Below are 21,529 nucleotides of genomic sequence, written 5' to 3'. Positions count from 1 at the left end.
ATAAAGACAACAGAAGCAAAATCATTTTTAAGCTATTAGCTAAAAAGATGTGTTTGGTGAAAAAGAGCAGTTTTGTGTTCCTTGATTTTTTTAAGAAACATTTTCTCCCAGCTAATGTCCAATATACTCAGCAAGTAAAATTAGAAAATAGTTTCCACTGCTGTCAATATGCGTAAGCCATGCCACCCACCATTACTTTTCCACATCAGATATAGAAAAAGCAGAATCCCATCTGTCCTGGTGACTGTCAGAAATCTTCCCTCCTGATTAAATAAAAATTCAAATACAATACTGAAAAATTGAAAAAAATTGAAAAATACTGAAAAAAAAGGACTTCTATAGCACACAGCCTCATTTTCTTTAATATTTTCTATAGTAACAATACGGAACAGTTATTCAACTCTAGATTAACTGTCTTTTTTTTTATTTCTTATCTAAAGAAACATTCTGCAAGCAAATTACAGACTAATAAAAGATAAATCAGCTGAACATCTAGCAATATTTACCTAAATTGTTAGTAGCAAATATGTGGTAAGCATTACAAAAACTTGCAAGTTTGGTAAACTCTATACAAAATTATAGAATACCTTTTCAGAACATTTTATTTGTATAACTGCCAATCCCACTCTATCCTTTAAGTACAAGTAAATATACAATTCATTATAATTGGACCTAGGGTGGCCAATAGTAACCTGGAGTAAAAAGGCAATCGGGTTTTCTCAAGACATTTACTTTAGGAAATGCCAAGAGATTAGGGCAGATAGAGGCAGGAATTGAAGCCGAAAAGAAGCCGACAGTAGGAAAAGGTCATGACAAAGCAAGGAAAAACAAACTAAGTAGGATGGGAGAGCAAAACACGGATAAACAGGAGCCATGAAAGAGAGAAGAAATAACAGAATGAAACTAAGCTACATTAACTGTAGGTGGGGGCAGGTGATTGAGTAACTGAGCTTTGTTAACAATAAAAGCACTCAGAATCAAGTATACAGTTCCAGCTTTCTTTGCAGGTAAGGCATTATAAATTTTTTTGGTTCCTGGCAGTATTCCCATTTTTCAAGGTAACATGGGTTGGCCTGTACCCCCTGTACCCTAAAAAGCTTAACTAAAAATGGATGGACCTATGACATCAATACTTGTGAGATGTTTTCAAACTTGCAATATTCACCTGATCTAGACAGACAACTATGCTCAGCTTTAGTAGATTCTACGAAATTGTTTCACCAGTTTACACCTGTTGTACCACAGCCTCACCAACACTTGGTGTTACATCTTTTTATTTTTTAAGCCGCTCAGACGGGCATATGCTGCTTTCACTGCTTTAAATTTGCACTTCCCTGATGACTAATGGCACTGACTACCTTTTCATATGTTCATTACCCATTTGGATATCCTCTTTATGAAGTGCCAGATCAAGTCTTTTGGCCTTTTTTTTTTTTTTAATTGTGCTGTGTAAACTTTTCTTATTGACTTGTAAGACTCTCCCTACCTTTCTGACATAAAATGTTGTCAAATTATTTCTCCTCAACTAACCACACAGTTAATATGATTAGCTACCTAAATATCTTTATTCACTGTTCCATGTAAAATCCTGTCTTCCTTTACTATCTTGGTAAAAGATAAACACCTTCCTCAGATAAAAGAACCTGGCTGAAAACTACAAATTAGTGACATTTATTCCCTCTTTTTAAGATGATATACTTCATTAAGTATTTAGGCAACATATGGAAGTACAAATGCAAATGTTGGCTCAGGTGAATTCAGCTTTTGCATGCAACAAAATTGTAGGCAACAGAAACTTAAAAAGTTATTTTAAAAGCCCTTGACAGTAGAATTATTTTTATTCCCAGAACACTAAGAATATAAGAGTTAGTACCATGTTTTCTTTCTTGATTTCACCAACCTTTAAAATCATGGTAGTATGACACTATCTACATTTAGGTGTTAAAAAAATTTACTAACCATGTATGGATTACTGCAAGCAATTTAGCAATTAACTCCCACTGTTAGAAACTAACCAAATTTCTTATCTTGAGAGAAACATCCAGAGACATAATGAAGGTTTTTTGCTGGTTAATAAAGTTCACTTGTGATACCACCTACTTGGGTTTTTCTACAACTTATCTGAGAAAATGGCAAAGCCCTGACTACTCCGGCAGCTAGTTACTAGATTTGCACTTCCCTCAAAAATTAAAATTCTTGAATGTAAAGGAAAAGTAAAATTTGATTCCATCTTCTTCCCTCCATCACTGTGGTAATGATGAAAATAATGTAAAAGAAACATTGGTTCTAATCCACTGACCCCATGAAATTACTTATATAAAGTGTACACTAAAAAATAGTAGTTTTAAGCCTTTGCCAATTAATCAGATTCAAAATTGCAAAGCTAAGTTTACATGATAATCATTTATAAAGCAGACAAGTACAGAAAGAACTTCTAGAATCTGTTAAGAAATTTTTCCAATATTATAGTTGGTTAAAAATGGCAAACGGGGGACCTCCCTGGTGGTCCAGTGGTTAAGACTCTGAGCTTCCACTGCAGAGGGTGCAGGTTTGATTCCTGGCTGGGAACTAAGATTCTGCATGCCACACATCGTGTGGTCAAAAAAAAAAAAAAAAAAAAAAAGGCAAACAGAGATAGGATGACTTTATATGACTGATATTTAAAAAGTGCTAAGAAGAAACAGGTATATTCTGCCACCTAGCTATTTAAAAATACTTTTCTAATAAGTTTATGTCAAATTTAAGACAAAAACAATTAAGGTGTCAAATAAGCAGAAATTGCTCCTAAAAGTAAAGAAAAGGCACCAAGATCAAGCTGACCCTGACATACCACAGGAAAAAGAAAACTCATTATGGCAAATAGCAATACAATTTTAAAAAGATCTTTAAAGTGAGTCTTGGGCATTGTTTAGGTTGCTCAACTGTGACAATCTTTTTCCACATAATTTCCTGGACAGAAATCCCTTAACTTCTCAGGCTGAGAATAAACCTTTCTTCTGAAAGTAATAAAATGGAGCGTCACATATGAATTAGTGGGCCTTCACAAAGGAACAAATGCATACACATTAAATTGCAAAACAACTGCCTGTAGATTCTCACCAAAGAAAATCAACATCTGTAAAAATTACCTGGATTCTTCCTCCCTAAATTGTGTATTTTCCTATGACTCCTTTTATATCAGATAATTTCTAAAATATGGGGAATATGGGTGGTCCATGACAACCAAAATTTCAGGATCTACTAAGGTTGCTCCCTTAAGGAAATAAGGGAATGTCATGATTACCACAAACTCTGTCAGAACCAAAAAACTTAACTTTTTCAACAAGATTCTTATATCTGCTAGTGCAAGGAGAGCCTTCCTGCTAGTTTTTTTTTTTTGAGGGATGGGGTGGTGAAGTAGGGGAGTCTATTTCTTTCATGGTAAGAAGAAACTGTGTTTACTCAAAATCATACACATTGCGACTGTAGAAGATTCCAGGAGTAATCCTATAATTCTTTTAAATAGTAGCATCAACAGATGGTTTAATCATATTTCCTTTATTAACTAATTACGCAGAAAATGCTCACAGAAGCCCTTAGATAATACATAGATACATCTTTACTAGAAATATATTAACTTATCCAAATAAAAAATAACCATCTTAACTTTACATTCATACAGCTTTTTGTTTTCAAATAATTTTCACAAACAAAATCTCGTTCAACCTCAAAGACAACATGGCAGATGGCTAAGAGATTAAAAAAAACAAGCAAACCCTGTCTTTAAAGATTTATTTAGTGTTGTCTCAAATCCTAAGGAGAAATGCAGAATATGAATGGATTCCACATAATAAAACCAACACACTATTCTAAATAAAATTACTGGTCTGGTATACATATGCCCTTTTCCGTATTTTAAATTAAAATAGAATCTTTGAATTTAACAATGACCTCAGAAATACCTTTCTTCCACAGGGGCTAACTTGTCTAATGTCACAGTGAATTATACAATTTCTAATATATTGAGAAAATTTAAATCATAGAATCATCTTTTTAAAACTTTTCTTGTACTGAGCAAGTTATGCTGGAATGAATACCGAGGAGGACAAAACAACAGAGCTAGCTAGACAAAGAACATAGAACCCTAGTGTATTTCTGTCAGTAATCATTCTAACACCAACCATGAAGATAAAAGGGTGAAAAAAAAAAACCTCCAAAAATTACAAATTTCCCTCATAAAATCTGTTTTCCAATACTGTAAATTATTTCAACTGGAAAATTTATGTGTCCAATGCTTTGCTAATTCCTACATAGAAGTTGTAACCCTGAGCCTTTAAGGAGTTTATGGTCCAAAACAAACACTAGAGATATGAAGAACATATAAAAAATATGAGAACCTTGTGATTGAAGAAGCCCATGAGTTAAGTCAACAAAATATATTTCCCATGAATACATACTTATAGGATTGGCAGAAGTGCTTGCTGGACAAAAGCTCTGGTTCTCAGGTCATACAGACCTGGGTCTGAATGCTGGCTCCTTCACTCATTAGCAGTTTAACCTTGGACAAATTATTTAACCTCTCTATGTCTCAATTTCCTAATCTGTAAAAACAGAACAATAATGTTAACCTCATAAGACTGTGAGAGTAAAATGAGATAAAGTGTATATAGTGTTTATCACTATATCTGGCACACTGTAATCCTCAAAAATGTTTGTTATCATCATCACCTCTACCATATTATTATTGTTGAAGAGGTTCTATAAAATATTTAGAACTCCTGGTATGTATGTATGTATGTGAAACTGACTGATATATAAAGGTTATTATAATGAAGATAACAGCTTCCTGGAAAGAAAAGAATAGAAACCTCCAATTTCTCCAGCTAAATCCTATCAGTGAAGCCCTAACAAAGGCCTAATAGCAAGGCAATGAGGGACTATCTGATGACATCAGAAGAGAAAAAGACAGGTCCGCTGTTCCAAGTGTCCTGTCTGGCCATCATAAGGACAGGTGGTGCCATGGAAGTAACTCTGAATTGAAGTGAGTGAGGTGGAATGATGGGAATATTACACAATATTATACAATATTCTTGATTTATCACAACTTGGTTATTTTGCTTGCTTGTTTGTTTTTTGTGTTTTTTGGGGGGAGATGTGGGGGGGGTATACACTGCATTATGTCATCTCTTCTCCTTAAAGTAATCTACCAAGGTCACACAGCGATTATGTAATAGTGCCAGGATTTAATCCCGTATGTGTCAGGCACCAGTATCCAGTGCTTAAACACTACAATAAAACGTTACAGCAATCCATGGGCAGGAAGATGTGTTCATATTTATCTTGTATATATATGGTAGCAGAACTCAGATGACACACTCTAACCTGCAGGAGGTGAACCTATGGGAATTATTTTCAAACATTCTGCCAATGGTAACTGATAGAAAGCACAATCAACATAAAATTGAATCCTAAGTATCCACTAGCCAAAAAGTAGTATAATCTCTGGCAAGTTACTTAAGTTTAATCTAAGCCTGTTTCCTTGTCTGTAAAACAATATTTCCCTCACCTCTCAGGATAGTAGACAGAAAATAAAGTACATGAAGTACATAATACAATAATTAGTACTTGGTGACCCTCAATAAACAGTAGCTCCTATCATCATCATCATCATCATCATGCCTTAACAATTTGATTTTAATTTTGAATATCAATATAAGAATGCTTGCTTAAATAGTAAAATTACTAAACTTAGGTTCCACATTAATAGTCTTAAGTGATTTTGAAGAATGAATCAGGATACACCTCCTCACTACCTCCCTGTTCCTGGTCTATGGGGGGGAAAAAAAAAAAAAGAAAACTTTGCTGGTTATGTTTGGTGATAGCACTTGAATTTTCTCCCTCCTATGTTAGTTTAAGAACTCAATTTATTTTTAGAATTCAAATTCAATTTAAATTTTCACTGATATGTTGTTTAATTGGTACATATCACATGTTTTACATTAAAATTTAATAAGCATTAATAAGAATAACAATTAACAATGATTTCTCCTTGTCTATGAATAAACCATATTTAGAAATCAGAAAGTTTATACAATGTATCTGGAACACTGCTGTTGAATCTATTGTCTAAGAACTTAAATTGACCAAAAATCTGTTATCGAGCATTAAGTCACAATACTCTGAGGGAGACCCAAAGATTATATCCTATCCATTATTCAAGGGTGCAAAGAAATCAATGATATGGAACAAATATATGCTTTATGCATCATTCTACATCCAAGGAGAAAAAATAAAACGAGAACCTGCAAAGATTCCTGAATCAGCTTTACCAAGAAGAATGAGCAAAATAAAATATGCTTAATTAAAACAGAGAAAGCTAGCCCTATAATCTAAATCAACTGATTAAGCCTTTAAAGGTCATCTCAGTTACAAACATATAAATTAGTTCTACTTAATAATGTCTTTAATCACTAGTAAGAGGGCTGGCCCTGATTAACTACACAAAATAGGCCACTCTCCTTATATGCACATTTAGCAACTCTCATTGAGTGTAGAACTCTTCATCCATAAAAAACATGGTATAATTTTAGTGAATTTAGTTGTGACTCCCAAAACCCTTTCTTTTTCCACTATGTCATAAATGGGAAAATGTATCAGCCACTCCGGTAAGTAACCTTACATATATTATTTTGTGTGTTCTTAAACACATTTAGAAGAAGTGAATTGTCAGGCAAGGTCACATATGTCATACATGGCGGAGGCTGCAGTGTCTTGTATCCAGGTAAGCCCAGCTCCAAAGCACTGAGATTATGGAATTCTAGCTCATCTCTCTTTTATTTATTTATTTTTGTTTTAAATTTTTATTTAACTATAGTTGATTTACAATATTGTGTTAATTCAGGTATACAGCTTCAGATTCTTTTCCATTATAGGTTATTACAAGATACTGAATATAGTTCCCAGTGCTATACAGTAAATCCTTGTTGTTTATTTTATATACAGTGGTATGTATTTGTTAATCTCATACTCCTAATTTATTCCTCCCCCTCTCCTTTCCCCATTGGTAACCATAAGTTGTTTTCTATGTCTGTGAGTCTGTGTTTTATAAATAAGTTCATTTGTATCTTCTTTTTAGATTTCACATATAAGTGATATAATATTTGTCTTCCTCTATCTGACTTCCTTCGCTTAGTATGATTATCTCTAGGTCCATCCATATTGCTGCAAATGGCAATATTTCATTCTTTTTATGGCTGAGTAATATTCCATTATATATATATACCACATCTTCTTTATCCACTCATCTATTGATGGACATTTACGTTGCTTCCATGTTTTAGCTATCGGCTCATCTCTTTTAAATAATAGAAAACTGTTTCTCATTTTTAGACTGTTTTCTGAGGTAATAATATCAAGATAACTAAGATTCACAAAATGTTTTAAAGCAATATAACTCTAAAGCTAAAACAAGGAGAAAAAGAAAGCATTACACAGTCAGATTTCTTTAGGCTGGGAAAAATTCATAATCAAGAAATAAAAGCCAATGCATGATCAATATCAAGAAGAATGTGCCTGTAGTATCCCAGGCCAGACTGGTTTTTCTTGTTGTGTTTGTGTGTGTACACGTTTTGTGCCTGTTAAATAACCAAAACAGGTGTTTCAACTAAACTCTGTGAAACCCAAATGAACAAGTACAGACAAGTATATGAACAAGTCCAAAGTTTTCTTAAGCCACAATCAGGAGTGGCATGGTGAATTTATAACTTTCCCTATTCCTTGTTTTACCATGATATACTGAATTAGCTAATAATGCATACTTATTAGTATCATGTATTTCTTTAGTCTACTTACCAATTATTCATAGCAGAAGTCAAAAACTAGCTTTACAAGAATATGGCTTATACATTTATGTAAGAAAGACTTTCTCAAGGTTTATTAGAAAACTTCACATTTACAAAAATTTAACAATTTACAAATGTTTATACTAAGAATACACCCAAATGGTTACAAATGACAACAAAAATTAACGCTGAAGCTTTCAAATATTAGGATTTTAAAATTTGATGTTATTTTAAGAATCCTTTTATCCAGATCATATAAAAGGCATTCACTATGAAGCAAACCCTAAATATAAAAACCAAATTTGTTTTATATAAAAGGGCATATGTTGTTTTAATTAACAATTAAAAATATTTATCATAGAAAATTCCCTTAGTGTAACTCAAATGTTAGAAATAAAATTATTTCAAAAATTTACATCTGTACCACTTTAATCTTTACCACCCAAATCATGTTCAACTTTTCAGGAACATATATACATCTCAAAATTATTTTAAAGGAGTTACCACCAGTCTCTTGCCTAGGTCTCTACAGACAGGTAAACATTGGAGACCCACCTTGTGCTGTTCAATGGCATCTATCCACTGCTGTCTGTGATCTGGATCCTGAGCACGAAGATACCAAACACTATCATTTACACTAATATCAAAGCGACATTCATCAAAATCATGAGGCTGTGGAGAAAAAGGAGAAAATAAAAAGCAAAGTTAATTATATTCTTAGAAGTGCTACACCCTACAGCAAAAACATGAACATACCCATTCTGGCTGGTGGGAGAGTCTTGTTATTCTTTTATTTTTCTACTCAAATAACTTTTTTTGAAGATATTTCAGATAAAGAGCACAACAAGGGCATAGTTACCGAAAACTAAGTTTCATTCACTATTCCTACAAATGAGTTGACACATAAACTACAAACATATTAAAAAAAAAAAAAGAGATATTTTTCATCAAATACTTCGAGTTAGTTTAACTAGTGAGAATACTACTGAAAGCACAATTTTAAAAAGGGCCAAAGTAAGTTTTATGAAAGACATTTACTAATTTTTTCCTGCCTCCATTATTCAAAAGTAAATTCTCATCATCAATAGTTTTATTTCATTAATTTGATAAACAAGATATTTTTATAACATTAACAGTTCCTCCCAAGTATTTCAAATTAACTTCTAGGTTTTTACACATCTTTGCTCGCAACAGCCAGGAGAGCTTCCAGTGAAAAGCAAAAATAAAATGAACTTTACATCAGACCTATGTCAGATAGCTAGAGGAAACTGCTTCCATCAAAATGTAAACAATTAGTAAAAATGTCAACTATTTGGTTCAGTGTTTCACATTCTTCATAAGAATATATAAAAGAAATATTTTATATACTTGTTTTTCCCCCAGTGAACAAGTTCAAATATGACAGGATCTATTTCACAAATACGACCTCTTCTTCTACTGGATAAAGCACAATCAATTTCCTCTCCTGTGAACAATCTTAGCCTTAGAGGACAGAGAATCCTCTCTGGTCAATGTAACAATAAACTTATTTGCTGAACACAATCTACATATTGTATTTACTCTGTCCCCCCTTTGACAGCATCAATCTTTTATCTCCTTATCAGTTTAACAAAAACAATATGAGATAATTCCACAATGTCTTTAGCTTATGAAACAATTTCTCTTTTAAGATTAAGACAACAATTCATGGTTCTGACTGGCTAAAGGATACAAGTTAAACTTTCTGAATCACTATGTGCTGGGCATCATAGTTAGGACTACAGTGAGAGAGTGTGCTATAGAGAAGAAAAAGGACAAAACAAGACAATGCATACCCCGCTTCAATAATTATGAACACAGAAATACACAAAAGACAACATTTAACACTCATAAATATAATGACTATAAATTTAACTGAAAGCCAAATATTCATAAATTTTAAGAGTGGAATCCAGTTATTGAGAAAAGCTTCTTGGAGGAAGGGAAGCATATATACTATCTGAAGAACTAAGTAAACAATTTATCTGATCAGTCTACTGTTCTAAAAAGCACAAAGGTTTTTAAACTTTTACTTCATAATGATTATTATATTTCTAGTGACTATTCCTGAAAATGTTTTATATTTTATATTATGTTCAATATTCTCATTAAAGCTTTACAAAATAAAAAGAAGTAATACATTTAACAGTCGTCCCTTGTTTTTTGCAGGGGACTGTTTCAAGGACTCCCCTCGGATACCAGACTTTCAGATGCCTAAGTCCCTTATATAAAATGGCTCAGCACAGTCAGCCCTCCTTATCTGCAGATGCTGAGCCAGCGGATATGGAGGGCCGCCTATAGTTAGAAATTTCCTAGTTTCTCCAGCAAATACTTGTTCCAGCTTTTATACCTTCAAAATTTCCTCACAATCTTCCAGAGAGTCCAATGCCACATTTTAAATATTCCTAAAAACAGGAACCTGCTATTAAGCCTTCTCTGGGTGTGAGTGACTTAATAAAACCTGAAATCAACATAAGTAAACTTTGCCATTACTAAATCTGTTAAGTATATCAATTATGATTTCTTCTCCCTATGTTTCAAAGTTTCGATATATGGAGAACTTTAAGTTTTTAATAGATAAAGTTATACATAGGAATGGAATAAAATGATAGTCTACAAATCTAGAATTAAAGAATTTGAAAATTTCATTTGAATGTCATACATTTATGAGATGCAATATCTCAATATCTGCTGAAAGAGATGGAGTTGACAGAAAGTGTACACAAAGTAGCCATTTCTACCGTCAACAATCTGAGGGATAGGTGGCAGAGAAGAGAGATGTACCAATTTTCAGGTGATAGGGAGTTTGTGAATAACACAGAAGGCTTGAATCCCTAAAAAGTGAAGAAGTGTAGGAAGCTAAGTCTACAAGGCAAAAGACATGACAGATTTGTTGAGGTGTGTTTAGGGGGATAAACCAAAGTCTAGACAATAAAGCTGACATCGTGTCTCAACACACACACACAACCCCCTTAAACACATAATACAACAGTCTCCTTTTACCTAAGAGGAATACATTCCAAGACCCACAGTGGATACCTGAAACCACGGATAGTACCAAACCCTATAGATACAGCTGACCCTTGAACAATACTGGGATTAGGGATGTGGACCCTCTGCACAGTAGAAAGCCCAAGTGTCTTACAGTCAGTCCTCTGCATCTGGGGCTCACCAACCTTGGATTCAACCACTCTTGGATTGGGTAGTACTGTAAGTAGTATTTACTATTGAAAAAATTCCGAGTATAAGTGGACCTGTGCAGTTCAAACCCTTGTTGTTCAAGGGTCAACTGTACTATGTATTTTCCTATACAGGTATTAATGAGCAGGAAGTATATACAGCATGGATATACTGGACGAAGGAATGAGCCACGCCCTGGTAGGGACAGAGCAGCCTGCAAGAGATTTCATTATGCTACTCAAAATAACATGCAATTTAAAACTTATGAATTGTTTATTTCTGGAATTTTCCATTTAATACTTTCAGACCTTGAAGGTAACTAAAACTGCAGAAATCAAAACTGCTGATAAAGGGTGGGGTGGGGGAACTACTATAGATGGACTGCTTCATTCAAACACAACTGATCTTGTCTTTATTTAGAATTTCATTGTTTTGTTCCTTATGCATTACTCCAAAAAATATGCATTAAAATAATATTTATCTTGATTACTGAGTTTTTTGATGCTCTCTTACATTTTACAACTGAGGTTAGCCCCTCACTGGTCTCATCCTAGTCCTAGCCCTGACAGACGATTATTAGAAGGAAAGAAATAAGGTATAAAGGCCAAAAGTAGATGAAAACTACAAGAGGTGGTCGATTGTAAGAGATGACATGAGCTATCTTCAGGAAAAAAAACAAACAAACCATAAACTTTAAAGATGAGATAAAGCAGCAGGCAATGAAAAGTAAGCTAATACAGCTAAGAAAAAAGAAATGAGTTGAACACCTCAGAAGCAGCAATAAAAAGCAAACAAAGCTAAAAGGGGCATGGTGAACAGACCTGAGAAAAACACAAAGTGAAAGAAATATAATACTGAGTGAAGAAGGAGGTCAAGCAAATGATTTAACTGGTGTTTTCAAAGGGGAAAATGTAACAAGTGTAACAAAAAATTCGAGGATACTACCTTTTCTTTAAATAAAATATTCAAGTTACAGATCAGACATACTATGCGCAGGAAAAATCAATCTGAAGACTCATTCTGTGAAATCAGTTTATTTAAGAATAAAGAAAATGCTATAGGAACAATGTTTCTCAAGCTTTTTGCATTATCACCCCCCACCCCAAGAAAAATAAATTCTCTTTAGTGAGAGAAATTAAACAGTAAGAATTAAGATTTTGTCGTCCAGTAGGTTTTTCCTGGAAGGCCACTTAGATATTGTAATATCTAAGATTATTTCACTTTCCCAAGAACCAAATATCAGTCCCCACTGAGAATGACAATGCATGCTATGGAAGAAAGCCAACTACATAAAGGAAAATGTAGGTGGGCCTCATCCTTTATCATGTCAACATTCACTGTTAAGGACGAAAAATATACCAAAAGGTGAAATGGCATTTATATCCATTCTTTGTCTGTCTTGTTAGTTCTTAGGGCCACTATAACAAAAATACCATAGACTGGGTAGCTTTAACAACAGAAATTTCTCACAGTTCTGGAGGTTGGAAGTCCAAGATCAGGGTGTCAGCATGGGAGGGCCCTCAGTGAGGGCCCTCTTCCTGGTTTACAGATGGCTGCCTTCTAGGTGCGTCCTCATATGGAGCAGAGACAGGTCTCTGGTCTCTTCATCCCCTCATAAAGGCACCAGTTTCACCATGGGGGCTTTACTCTCATGACCTCATCTGAACCCAATTATGTCCCAAAGGCCTCACCTCCAAATTACCATCACAGTGAGAATTAAGGCTTTAACACATGTCACAACATCCACTATCTATCAAAATAATCTTATAGGAACAAAAGAGGCATAAATCCACGAAGAAGAAGAAGAAAAAAAGTTAGGAACAAAATTTAAAGTTGGAATGTGACAACTGACTTATTAGCAGGCCTGAAAATGCTGAAAAGTAAACATCTACAAGGGAAAAGAAGACAAAAGAAGCCAATTTGTATTGGAGGCATCAAGTAGTCCTAAAGATAAAGGCATGGGGAGAGCTGAAAACAGAACTGATCAAAAGTCATTAAGAGGTGCAACTAGACCCCTGGAACCCCACTTGCCCATCCCTCTGTGCAGTAACATTAGAGGCCCCACCTCTCAGAGAGATGGTATTAGGTATAAGAAGAAGGGACATTCCTCCACAGCAGGAGAAAAGGAAAAAAGCAGTTAAGGAAAAGTGTTCATATTAAAGGATTCCTTCCCTTACTTGACTCCCAGAAGGCTTGCACCCATGCTTGCTCATTCTATCTCCTTCTGCCTGTAAGGAAGATTCCTATATTTCCTTCTATAGGAAAACTAAGTAATCCAAGAGAAAAGGCATATAGTAATAATATTTAAGGGTTTCCTACTCAGGCCCTTAATCAGTACGAAAATTCTAAACCGTGAAGATGAAGAAATAATCACCTTTCAGAACTGGAAGATACGTTTCACCAAAATGAAGGAATAACCAAGAGAAGTAAGAGGCAATTGAGATCCAAGAAAAGAAGTAGCAAAGGGACTTCCCAGGAGGATACTAAGGAAAATGCCAGCAGCAGAATTATGCAGAAAACAGAAAAGTCTGGATTAGAACAGTATAACAGGATGCTTTAGAAAGGACTGCTCTAGTGGGAGAAAAGCAGAATGAAAACATTATCTAAAAAGTTAAACTCAGTGGAAAAACTGTAGGAAGATTTACCTAGAAATTCAAAGAAAGTCAACCAAATTTTTAATAAAACTTTATTGGCATATAATTAATGTACAATAAACTTTTCCATTTAAAGTGTACAATTCAGGACTTCCCTGGCAGTCCGGCGGTTAAGATTCCACAATCCCAATGCAGGGGGCGCGGGTCTGATCCCTGGTTGGGGATCTAAGATGCTACATGCCGCGCAGCATGGCCAGAAAATAAATAAATAAATAAATAAACAAATAGTACAATTCAATGGTTTTTTCACTTGTATATAACCATGAAATCACTGCCACAGTCAAGATGGAAATGTTTTCATTTCCATAACCCCCCAAGGATTTCTCATGCTTTTCTGCAGAACATCTCTTCCTCTGTCACCAGCTTCCAGAAACCAAAGATCTGCTTTCTTTCACTGTATATTAGTTTTCATTTTTTCTAAATTTACATAAATTGAATCAGATAGTATATACTGTTTTTACTCAGTATAACAATTTTGAGATTCATTCATATTGCTGTTGTCTTATAGCTCATTTTTTTTATTGCTGAGTAAATTATGCTGGATGTAACATATTTTACTTATTTATTCACACCTGTTGTTGGACAACTATTTACAGGTTTTGGTATTCTGAATAAATTTTTTGTGAAAATTCATGTCTTTGGGCATAAATTTTCTCCTCTTTTGACCTAGGAATGGGCTGGCTGACTCATAAAATAGGTATACAGTTAACTTTAAGGAAATGCCAAAAGTAGCTGCACCATTTTACATTCTCACCAGCAGTCTATCAAAGTCTAGTTACTCCACATCCTTGCTTGGCTTAATTATGGACTCTCTATTCTGTTCCATTGATCTAAATGACTATTCTTACTCCAATAACACTGTTTTGATTATTGTTGCTTAATAGTAAGTCTTGAAATAATGTAGCGTTAAGTCCTCAAACTATACTCTTTAAAAACTGCTTTGGCTAGCCTAGGCACTTTGCATTACATAATACATATTTCCAGACAAATTTTAGTACCAATTGCATTAATATCTTAGATTTTCTATAGATTAATGTGGTAAGATGTGATATCTTAATTCTGAGCCTTCTAATCTATGGGCATAATCTCTCTCCAATTATTTAGGTCTTCTTTATCTTGACAAGCTCACACAGTTTGCAGTTTACAGTGTACAAAGTACAGTATACAATGTTAGACTGATTCCTAAAGTATTTTTTTATGCTACTGTATGTGAAATTGCTTTAAAAATTCAGTTTGCTTATAGCATATGATAACACATTTCATAATCGTATAGTAACCTTATATTCTACAATCTTGCAAAATTCACTTAGTAGTTCTAAAAGCTGTTTACCTAATAAATCTGAAGGAATCTACAGCAGGGGTCCCCAACCCCTGGGCCACGGACTGGTACTGGTTCTTGGCCTGTTAGAAACTGGGCTGCACAGCAGGAGGTGAGGGGCGGGCAAGCGAGCAAAGTTTCATCTGTATTTACAGCCGCTCCACATCACTTGCATTACCGCCTGAGCTCCACCTCCTGTCAGACCAGTGGTGGCCTTAGATTCTCATAGGAGCACAAACCCTACTGTGAACTGCGCATGCAAGGGATCTAGGCTGCGCGCTGCTTATGAGAATCTAATGCCTGATGATCTGAGGGGGAGCTGAGGCAGTGATGCTAGCGCTGGGGAGCGGCTGCAAATACAGATTATCATTAGCAGAGAGGTTTGACTGCACAGAGACCATAGTAAATCAATTGCTTGCAGACTCTTATCAAAACCCCATCAGTGAGTGGCAAGTGAAAACAAGCTCAGGGCTCCCACTGATTCTGCATTATGGTGAGTTGTATAATTATTTCATTATATATTACAATGTAATAATAACAGAAATAAAGTGCATAATAAATGTAATGGGCTTAAATCATCTCGAAACCATCCTCCCCTCCCTCCCATCCATGGAAAAACTGTCTTCCACAAAACCTGTCCCTGGTGCAAAAAAGGTTGGGGACCACTGATCTATAGAACAATGATGTCATCTGCAAATAGTTTTACTTCAGCCTTTCTGACCTTTATGCCCTTTTATATCTTTTTTCTTCCCTTACTGAAATGACCAGGATGTCCAGTACAATGTTAAACAGAAGTGCTAAGGGCAGACATCCTTGCCCTATCTTTAATCTTAGCGGAGGGCTTCCCTGGTGGCGCAGTGGTTGAGAATCCGCCTGCCAATGCAGGGGACACGGGTTCGAGCCCTGGTCTGGGAAGATCCCACATGCCGCGGAGCAACAGGGCCCGTGAGCCACAACTACTGAGCCTGCGTGTCTGGAGCCTGTGCTCCGCAACAAGAGAGGCCGCGACAGTGAGAGGCCCGCGCACCGCAATGAAGAGTGGCCCCCACTCACCGCAACTAGAGAAAGCCCATGCACAGCAACGGAGACCCAACACAGCCAAAAATAAAATAAATAAATAAATAAATAAATTTTAAAAAATAATAAATAAAAAAACACTCCATTTAATCTTAGGGGAAAGGCATAATATATCACCATTAAGCATGATGTCAGCTGTGGGTTTTTGTGGATGCCCTTCATTAGGTTGATGTTATTTCTATTTCTAGTTCCCTAAGAATTTTTATTTTCAATCTAAAGGAGTATTGAATTTTGTCAAACAGTTCTCTTTTCTTGTCTGTCTCCCTCTACCGAAATTTGTTATGAATTTGTCTTTAGTTTGTTAATATAGTTAGCTAAAATGACTGATTTAATAAAATTATATTAACCTTGCATTTCTGAAATAAACCCAACTTGGTCCTTTTTATATACTATTGGATTTGATTTGCTAATATTCTGTAAAGGAATACAGTATTTATGTCTACCAGAGATACAGAGATGTAATTCTATATTCTTGCGATGTCTTTGACAAGCCTAGGTGTCATGGTTATGCTGCCCACATAATGTGTGTTGTAAAGAGTTTGCAAAGATTGGGATTATTTCTTTGAATATATGAAAAGAATATACTGGTGAAATTATATGGGTGTGTTTTCTTGGTGGGGGGGGGGATCAACAAATTCAGTTTTTTTAGACATTGGTTTATTCACATTTTTTGTATCTTAAAAGAAGTAAGAGGGAAAAATATAATCTTGTATTTACCCATATATTTATTTTTTCTGATGCCCTTCATTAGTTCCTAAAGATATGAGTTTGCCTTTGGTGTATTTCCCTTCAGTATGAAAAACTTCCTTCAGCATTTCTTGTAATGCAGGTCCGCCCACAACAGGTTCTCTTAATTTTCCTTTATCTGAAAACATCTTTATTTCATTTCATTTTTAAAGGATATTTTCATTGAATACAGAATTCTGAATGGAAAGTTTCTTCTTTCAACACGTTGTATCTTCTAGCCTCTATGGCTTCTAATGAGAAGTGTATGGTAATTTGAATCACTTCCCCCAATATGTGTGTTATTTCTCTCTGGCTACTTGCAAAATTTTTTAACTTTGGTTTTTACAGTTTGACTATGATTACTAAGATTATCCTGTTTCGTGTTTGTTAAGCTTCTTGAATCTGTAAATTTATATTTTTCACCAAATTTGGTAAGCTTTTTACTATAATTTCTTCAAAAAAATTTTTACCCTCTTTTCTCTCTCTTGAGACTCGTAAAACCCATTTAATTAGAAATTGCCCTAGAGATCCCTAAGGTTCTGTTCATTTAAAAACAAACATAAAAACCTCAAAACCTCTACTGATAAGAATGACTTCTTTTGCTCTAAATTCAAAATCCTGATTTTCTGTCATCTTTATCTACTATAGATCCTATACAGTGAATGTTTTTCATTTCAGATATCATTCTTTTCAGTTCTAAAAGTCCCATTGGTTCTTTTATATATTTTCTTTGTCTCTGCTGAAACTGCCTATCTTTTCATTCATTACAAGCATATTTTCTTTTACCTCAAATAATTATATAAAAGTTACTTTAAAATCTTTGTCAGATAATTCCAACATCTAATTCATCTTGAATTTTGCATTCGTTCATGTCTTTTCCCTTGAGAACATGCTGCAATTTCCTGGCTCTTTGTATGTTGAGTAATTTTGAGTTGATCTTGGACATTGCGAATGTTAGGTTGTAAACTCTGGATTCTGTTATATTACTCTGAAAAATACAGTTTTTGTTTTAGCGGGCAATTTTTTGCTTAGACTCAAATGGCCAATTCTGTTGTATGTTTAAGGGGCAGCATCTAGGACCTCAGTTCAGAAAGCTTTCAGTCCTGCCTGCATACACATTGCTGAGGGGTCAGGTACAAATTTGGGCAGAGTGTTATACTCAGAATCTGGGGTTCCCCTTCTTTGGCTCCATTTTTCCAGATTATTTTATTAACTGGGCCCCTTTTGGTCCTTACAGCTAAAAAAATGGCAGTTTTCTTTAAAGGAGTTTTAGCTCCCCCAAGTCTCTGCCATGGTAGCAGTCACTCAGGCAACACTTCAGACTGCTTTCCAACTGCCTCACGCATGCATGGTTCAGGAGTCAGCCAGAGACTTGGGCAGAGTTTATACACACAATTCTGAGTTCCCCTTCTTGGCTTCTCTTCTGTGGGGTTCCCTCATTCTCCAGCAGCCCTGGTTGTACCAGGTACCTTTCCCAGGTTCTGCTGGTGAAAGACGCTGCCTGGTTTTCCTGTTGAGGTTTTAGCCACCCAGTGCCACCACTATAATGAAGATTTGACCCTTATTCTACTCATTGCCAAATAATCTGTCCAACACTGAGATTAAAGTCAAAGACTTTAAATTATCCAAGCAGAGCATCTAACTCGTTTTTACAAATAAATACTAAATGACTAAATGTTAAATCTTCTTTAACAAGGAAATAGTCAAATCCTATCAGATTCAAACAAAATAAATCAATCAGTACTCTAAATTATAAGCAACAGAAAATGATTCTTACTCAAGAAGCAAAGGAATTTATTTAGAAGGTATCAGACAACTTACATTGTTAAGAAATATGAATAAATGAGATCAGAAATGGAAAGGAACCAGGGGAGATTAGGCAAGAGAACCCCAGCTGAGATTGCACTGTGGGTGCCAGCTATATAGACAGGGCTGCTTCCTCTTCAGGACCTTGTGAGCCACTACTGGCACTGCTGCCACCAAAGACTGGATGCTGCAGTTGCCAGCATCAACAGAAGAAAAACTTGTCTCTGCTTCTCCATATGATTCTGCTCCACAATCAAGGTAGAGCTAAGGGAGACAAGGAGGGGTAGGTGTAAGGGAAGGTAGTGTAACAGAGTCTGATTGGTTCAGCCTAATTCATATGTCCATATTAACTAAGGGGAGTTCAGGGGGTGGAGGGATACTGGGGTGGGAGGGAAAATTGAGTATCAGGCTTTTGCAGATTCATGTGGGAAACCTACTCTGACTCATGGTAGGGCATTCTTCAAAAGCAGAGAGGAGATTTTGAAAGAGCATGCCGCTTATTAGCCTATTGTTTTTTTTTTGTTTTTTTTTTTTTAATTTATTTATTTATTTTTGGCTGTGCTGGGTCTTCGTTTCTGTGCGAGGGCTTTCTCTAGTTGTGGCGAGCGGGGGCCACTCTTCATCGCGGTGCGCGGGCCTCTCATTATCGCGGCCTCTCTCGTTGAAGAGCACAGGCTCCAGACGCGCAAGCTCAGTAGTTGTGGCTCACGGGCCTAGTTGCTCCGCGGCATGTGGGATCTTCCCAGACCAGGGCTCGAACCCGTGTCCCCTGCATTGGCAGGCAGATTCTCAACCACTGCGCCACCAGGGAAGCCCTAGCCTATTGTTTTTTTAAATCCACCCTTCTATACTGTTTTGTGCTACTGGACTGGGATGCTGCAAACTACATTTCTCCCCTGCTAGCCTCCTTTGTTAGGTTCTCCCAATATGGGCAATATGCTAGACGGAGTCTGGCAGCCAAGAAGAAGGTAGAAAAAACATGTGCTTTTCTTTGTCTACTGCTTCCCCTCAACATCTGCCCACCAAAGGTCCTTAGCTCTGGCGGTGGCAGTCAGTTCCAGTCTCCATACTCTTTTAGAACTCCCTGAACCAGCCTCATCTAAGTGTACAGCGCTGGGGGAGGACAGGCTAAGTAGCAAGCTTATTTGTGCCACAGAAGGGCAGAAAGAATAAAAGAATGAGAATCAGTAATTTGGAGCTCCAGGTTCCTCTGAAGCTACAAACAGAAAGACTGATTATAAGAAACAAACAATTAGTCTGCCTAGATACCATCTCTAAAAATAGCCAAATTATCCCTCTAGCAGAAGATTAGAGGTTTTCTATTTGGGTATGTTGAACTAAAGGAACCCTTAAACTAACAGCAATCAAGGAAAGCTGAAAAAAAGGATGCAATATTTAAAACAGGAAGGAAGATTAAGGCAAAGTCTATACTGAATAATAAGACCCCCACTCCCACCCCAATCTGATACCATTGCCTACCCAAAGCAATCAAGGCTTCTAGAGAGATGGCTGATTCCAGGACTGGAACAGGTAAGGTACACAATGAACTTGGAAAATCTTGAGCCTAAAAGTAAGGAAGTGCTTTTGGAGATGGGGAGGTGGTCATGGGGGGAATGTCAAAAGGACCAAAGAATCAACTCTAAGGGACTTCAATTACCCAAATCAAGGGCAATTTGTTCATCAAAATACATAAGTACAGCAGTGGATTGAATAATTCAGTAGCTCACTGAATAATTCAGGAATATATGAGTCCATTCTATTAACAAATAGGACAAAAAGAGAGGGTTTTTAAAAAACAAAAACGAAACAGTAGAATGCTGACTGATAAATGTGGAAGGGGTTTATAGAGCTGGAAAATCTCTATTTTGCAATCATTATAGAAACGATTGGGTGGGGCAGGCATCATAAATGGTCGCTAAATCAAAAAGGGAAAATTCTGATGAACAGGATTTTTACATGGTCTTAAAATGTCTTCCCAGGGAGCTTACATTCTAATTTCAAGGAGAAAAACAGTCACTATAAACAGAAAAACTGGACAATCCCTTGACTGGATGATTGAAATTAACATCACATATGAGAGGCAAACAGAAACATATGCCTCTGATGTGATACCCTGAGAAGGACATCACATCATTTTAGTAGTATTTTGCCAGGGATGCACAACCTGAATCTAATCATGAAAACTATAAGATAAACCCCAAATGAATAACATTCTATGAAATAACTGGCCTGTATTTTTCAAAAATATGAATGTCATGCCAGACAAAGAAAGACTAAGGAACGGCTCCAGATTAAAATAAACCAAGAGACATGACAACTAAATGCAATATATACTCTGGACTGGATTCTGTACTGAAAGGAAAAAATATGCTATAAAGGAAACTGTTGGAACAAGTGATAAATGTAGACTGTAAATTAGAAAAAGGTATTATATAAAACTTCCCAAATTTGACAGCCAAATTACATACTTAGTAAGAGCATATCTTTTCTTTTGGAAATTACACACTAAAGTATTAAGGGGAAAAGAAGCATGATGTATGCAACGTATTCTCAAATGACCCAGAAAAAAGTGTGTGTGCATGTGTACGTGTGTAGAGGGAAAGAATGATGAAAGAAATGTTGTAATGTTAAAATACTGGTGAATCTAGGTGTTTATGCGAGTTATCTACATTACTCTTACAACCTTTCTGTATGAAATTATTTCAAAATAAAGGTTACATAAAAAGATACAAGTAGTCAACTCTACCCTTTCTCTACTCACAACAGTCCCCTCTGACAGCCAGCTGCTTTTTTTTTTTTTAACATCTTTATTGGAGTATAATTGTTTTACTATGGTGTGTTAGTTTCTGCTTTACAACAAAGTGAATCAGCTATACATATACATATCTCCTCCCTCTTGTGTCTCCATATGTCCTCCCTCTTGTGTCTCC

At 35.8% G+C, this 21,529-nt stretch overlaps 1 protein-coding gene across 3 annotated transcripts in view; it reads right to left on the bottom strand.

Annotated features, from left to right (window-relative positions):
* CERT1 (ceramide transporter 1) overlaps positions 1–21,529 on the bottom strand; it is a gene marked incomplete at its 5' end in the record, with an annotated part of 129,271 nt that overhangs the window by 82,430 nt on the left and 25,312 nt on the right. For all 3 annotated transcript variants that reach the window (XM_082457259.1, XM_082457258.1, XM_082457257.1), the window contains one exon: positions 8,376–8,492. In XM_082457259.1, coding sequence (XP_082313385.1) covers positions 8,376–8,492 — 117 coding nt within the window. The remainder of the gene's footprint in view (positions 1–8,375; positions 8,493–21,529) is intronic.

This window comes from Balaenoptera physalus (genome assembly GCF_965194825.1).
Source record: "Balaenoptera physalus genome assembly, chromosome: 3".
NCBI lineage: Eukaryota > Metazoa > Chordata > Mammalia > Artiodactyla > Balaenopteridae > Balaenoptera > Balaenoptera physalus.
This window is presented reverse-complemented; position numbering and strand designations above follow the sequence as displayed.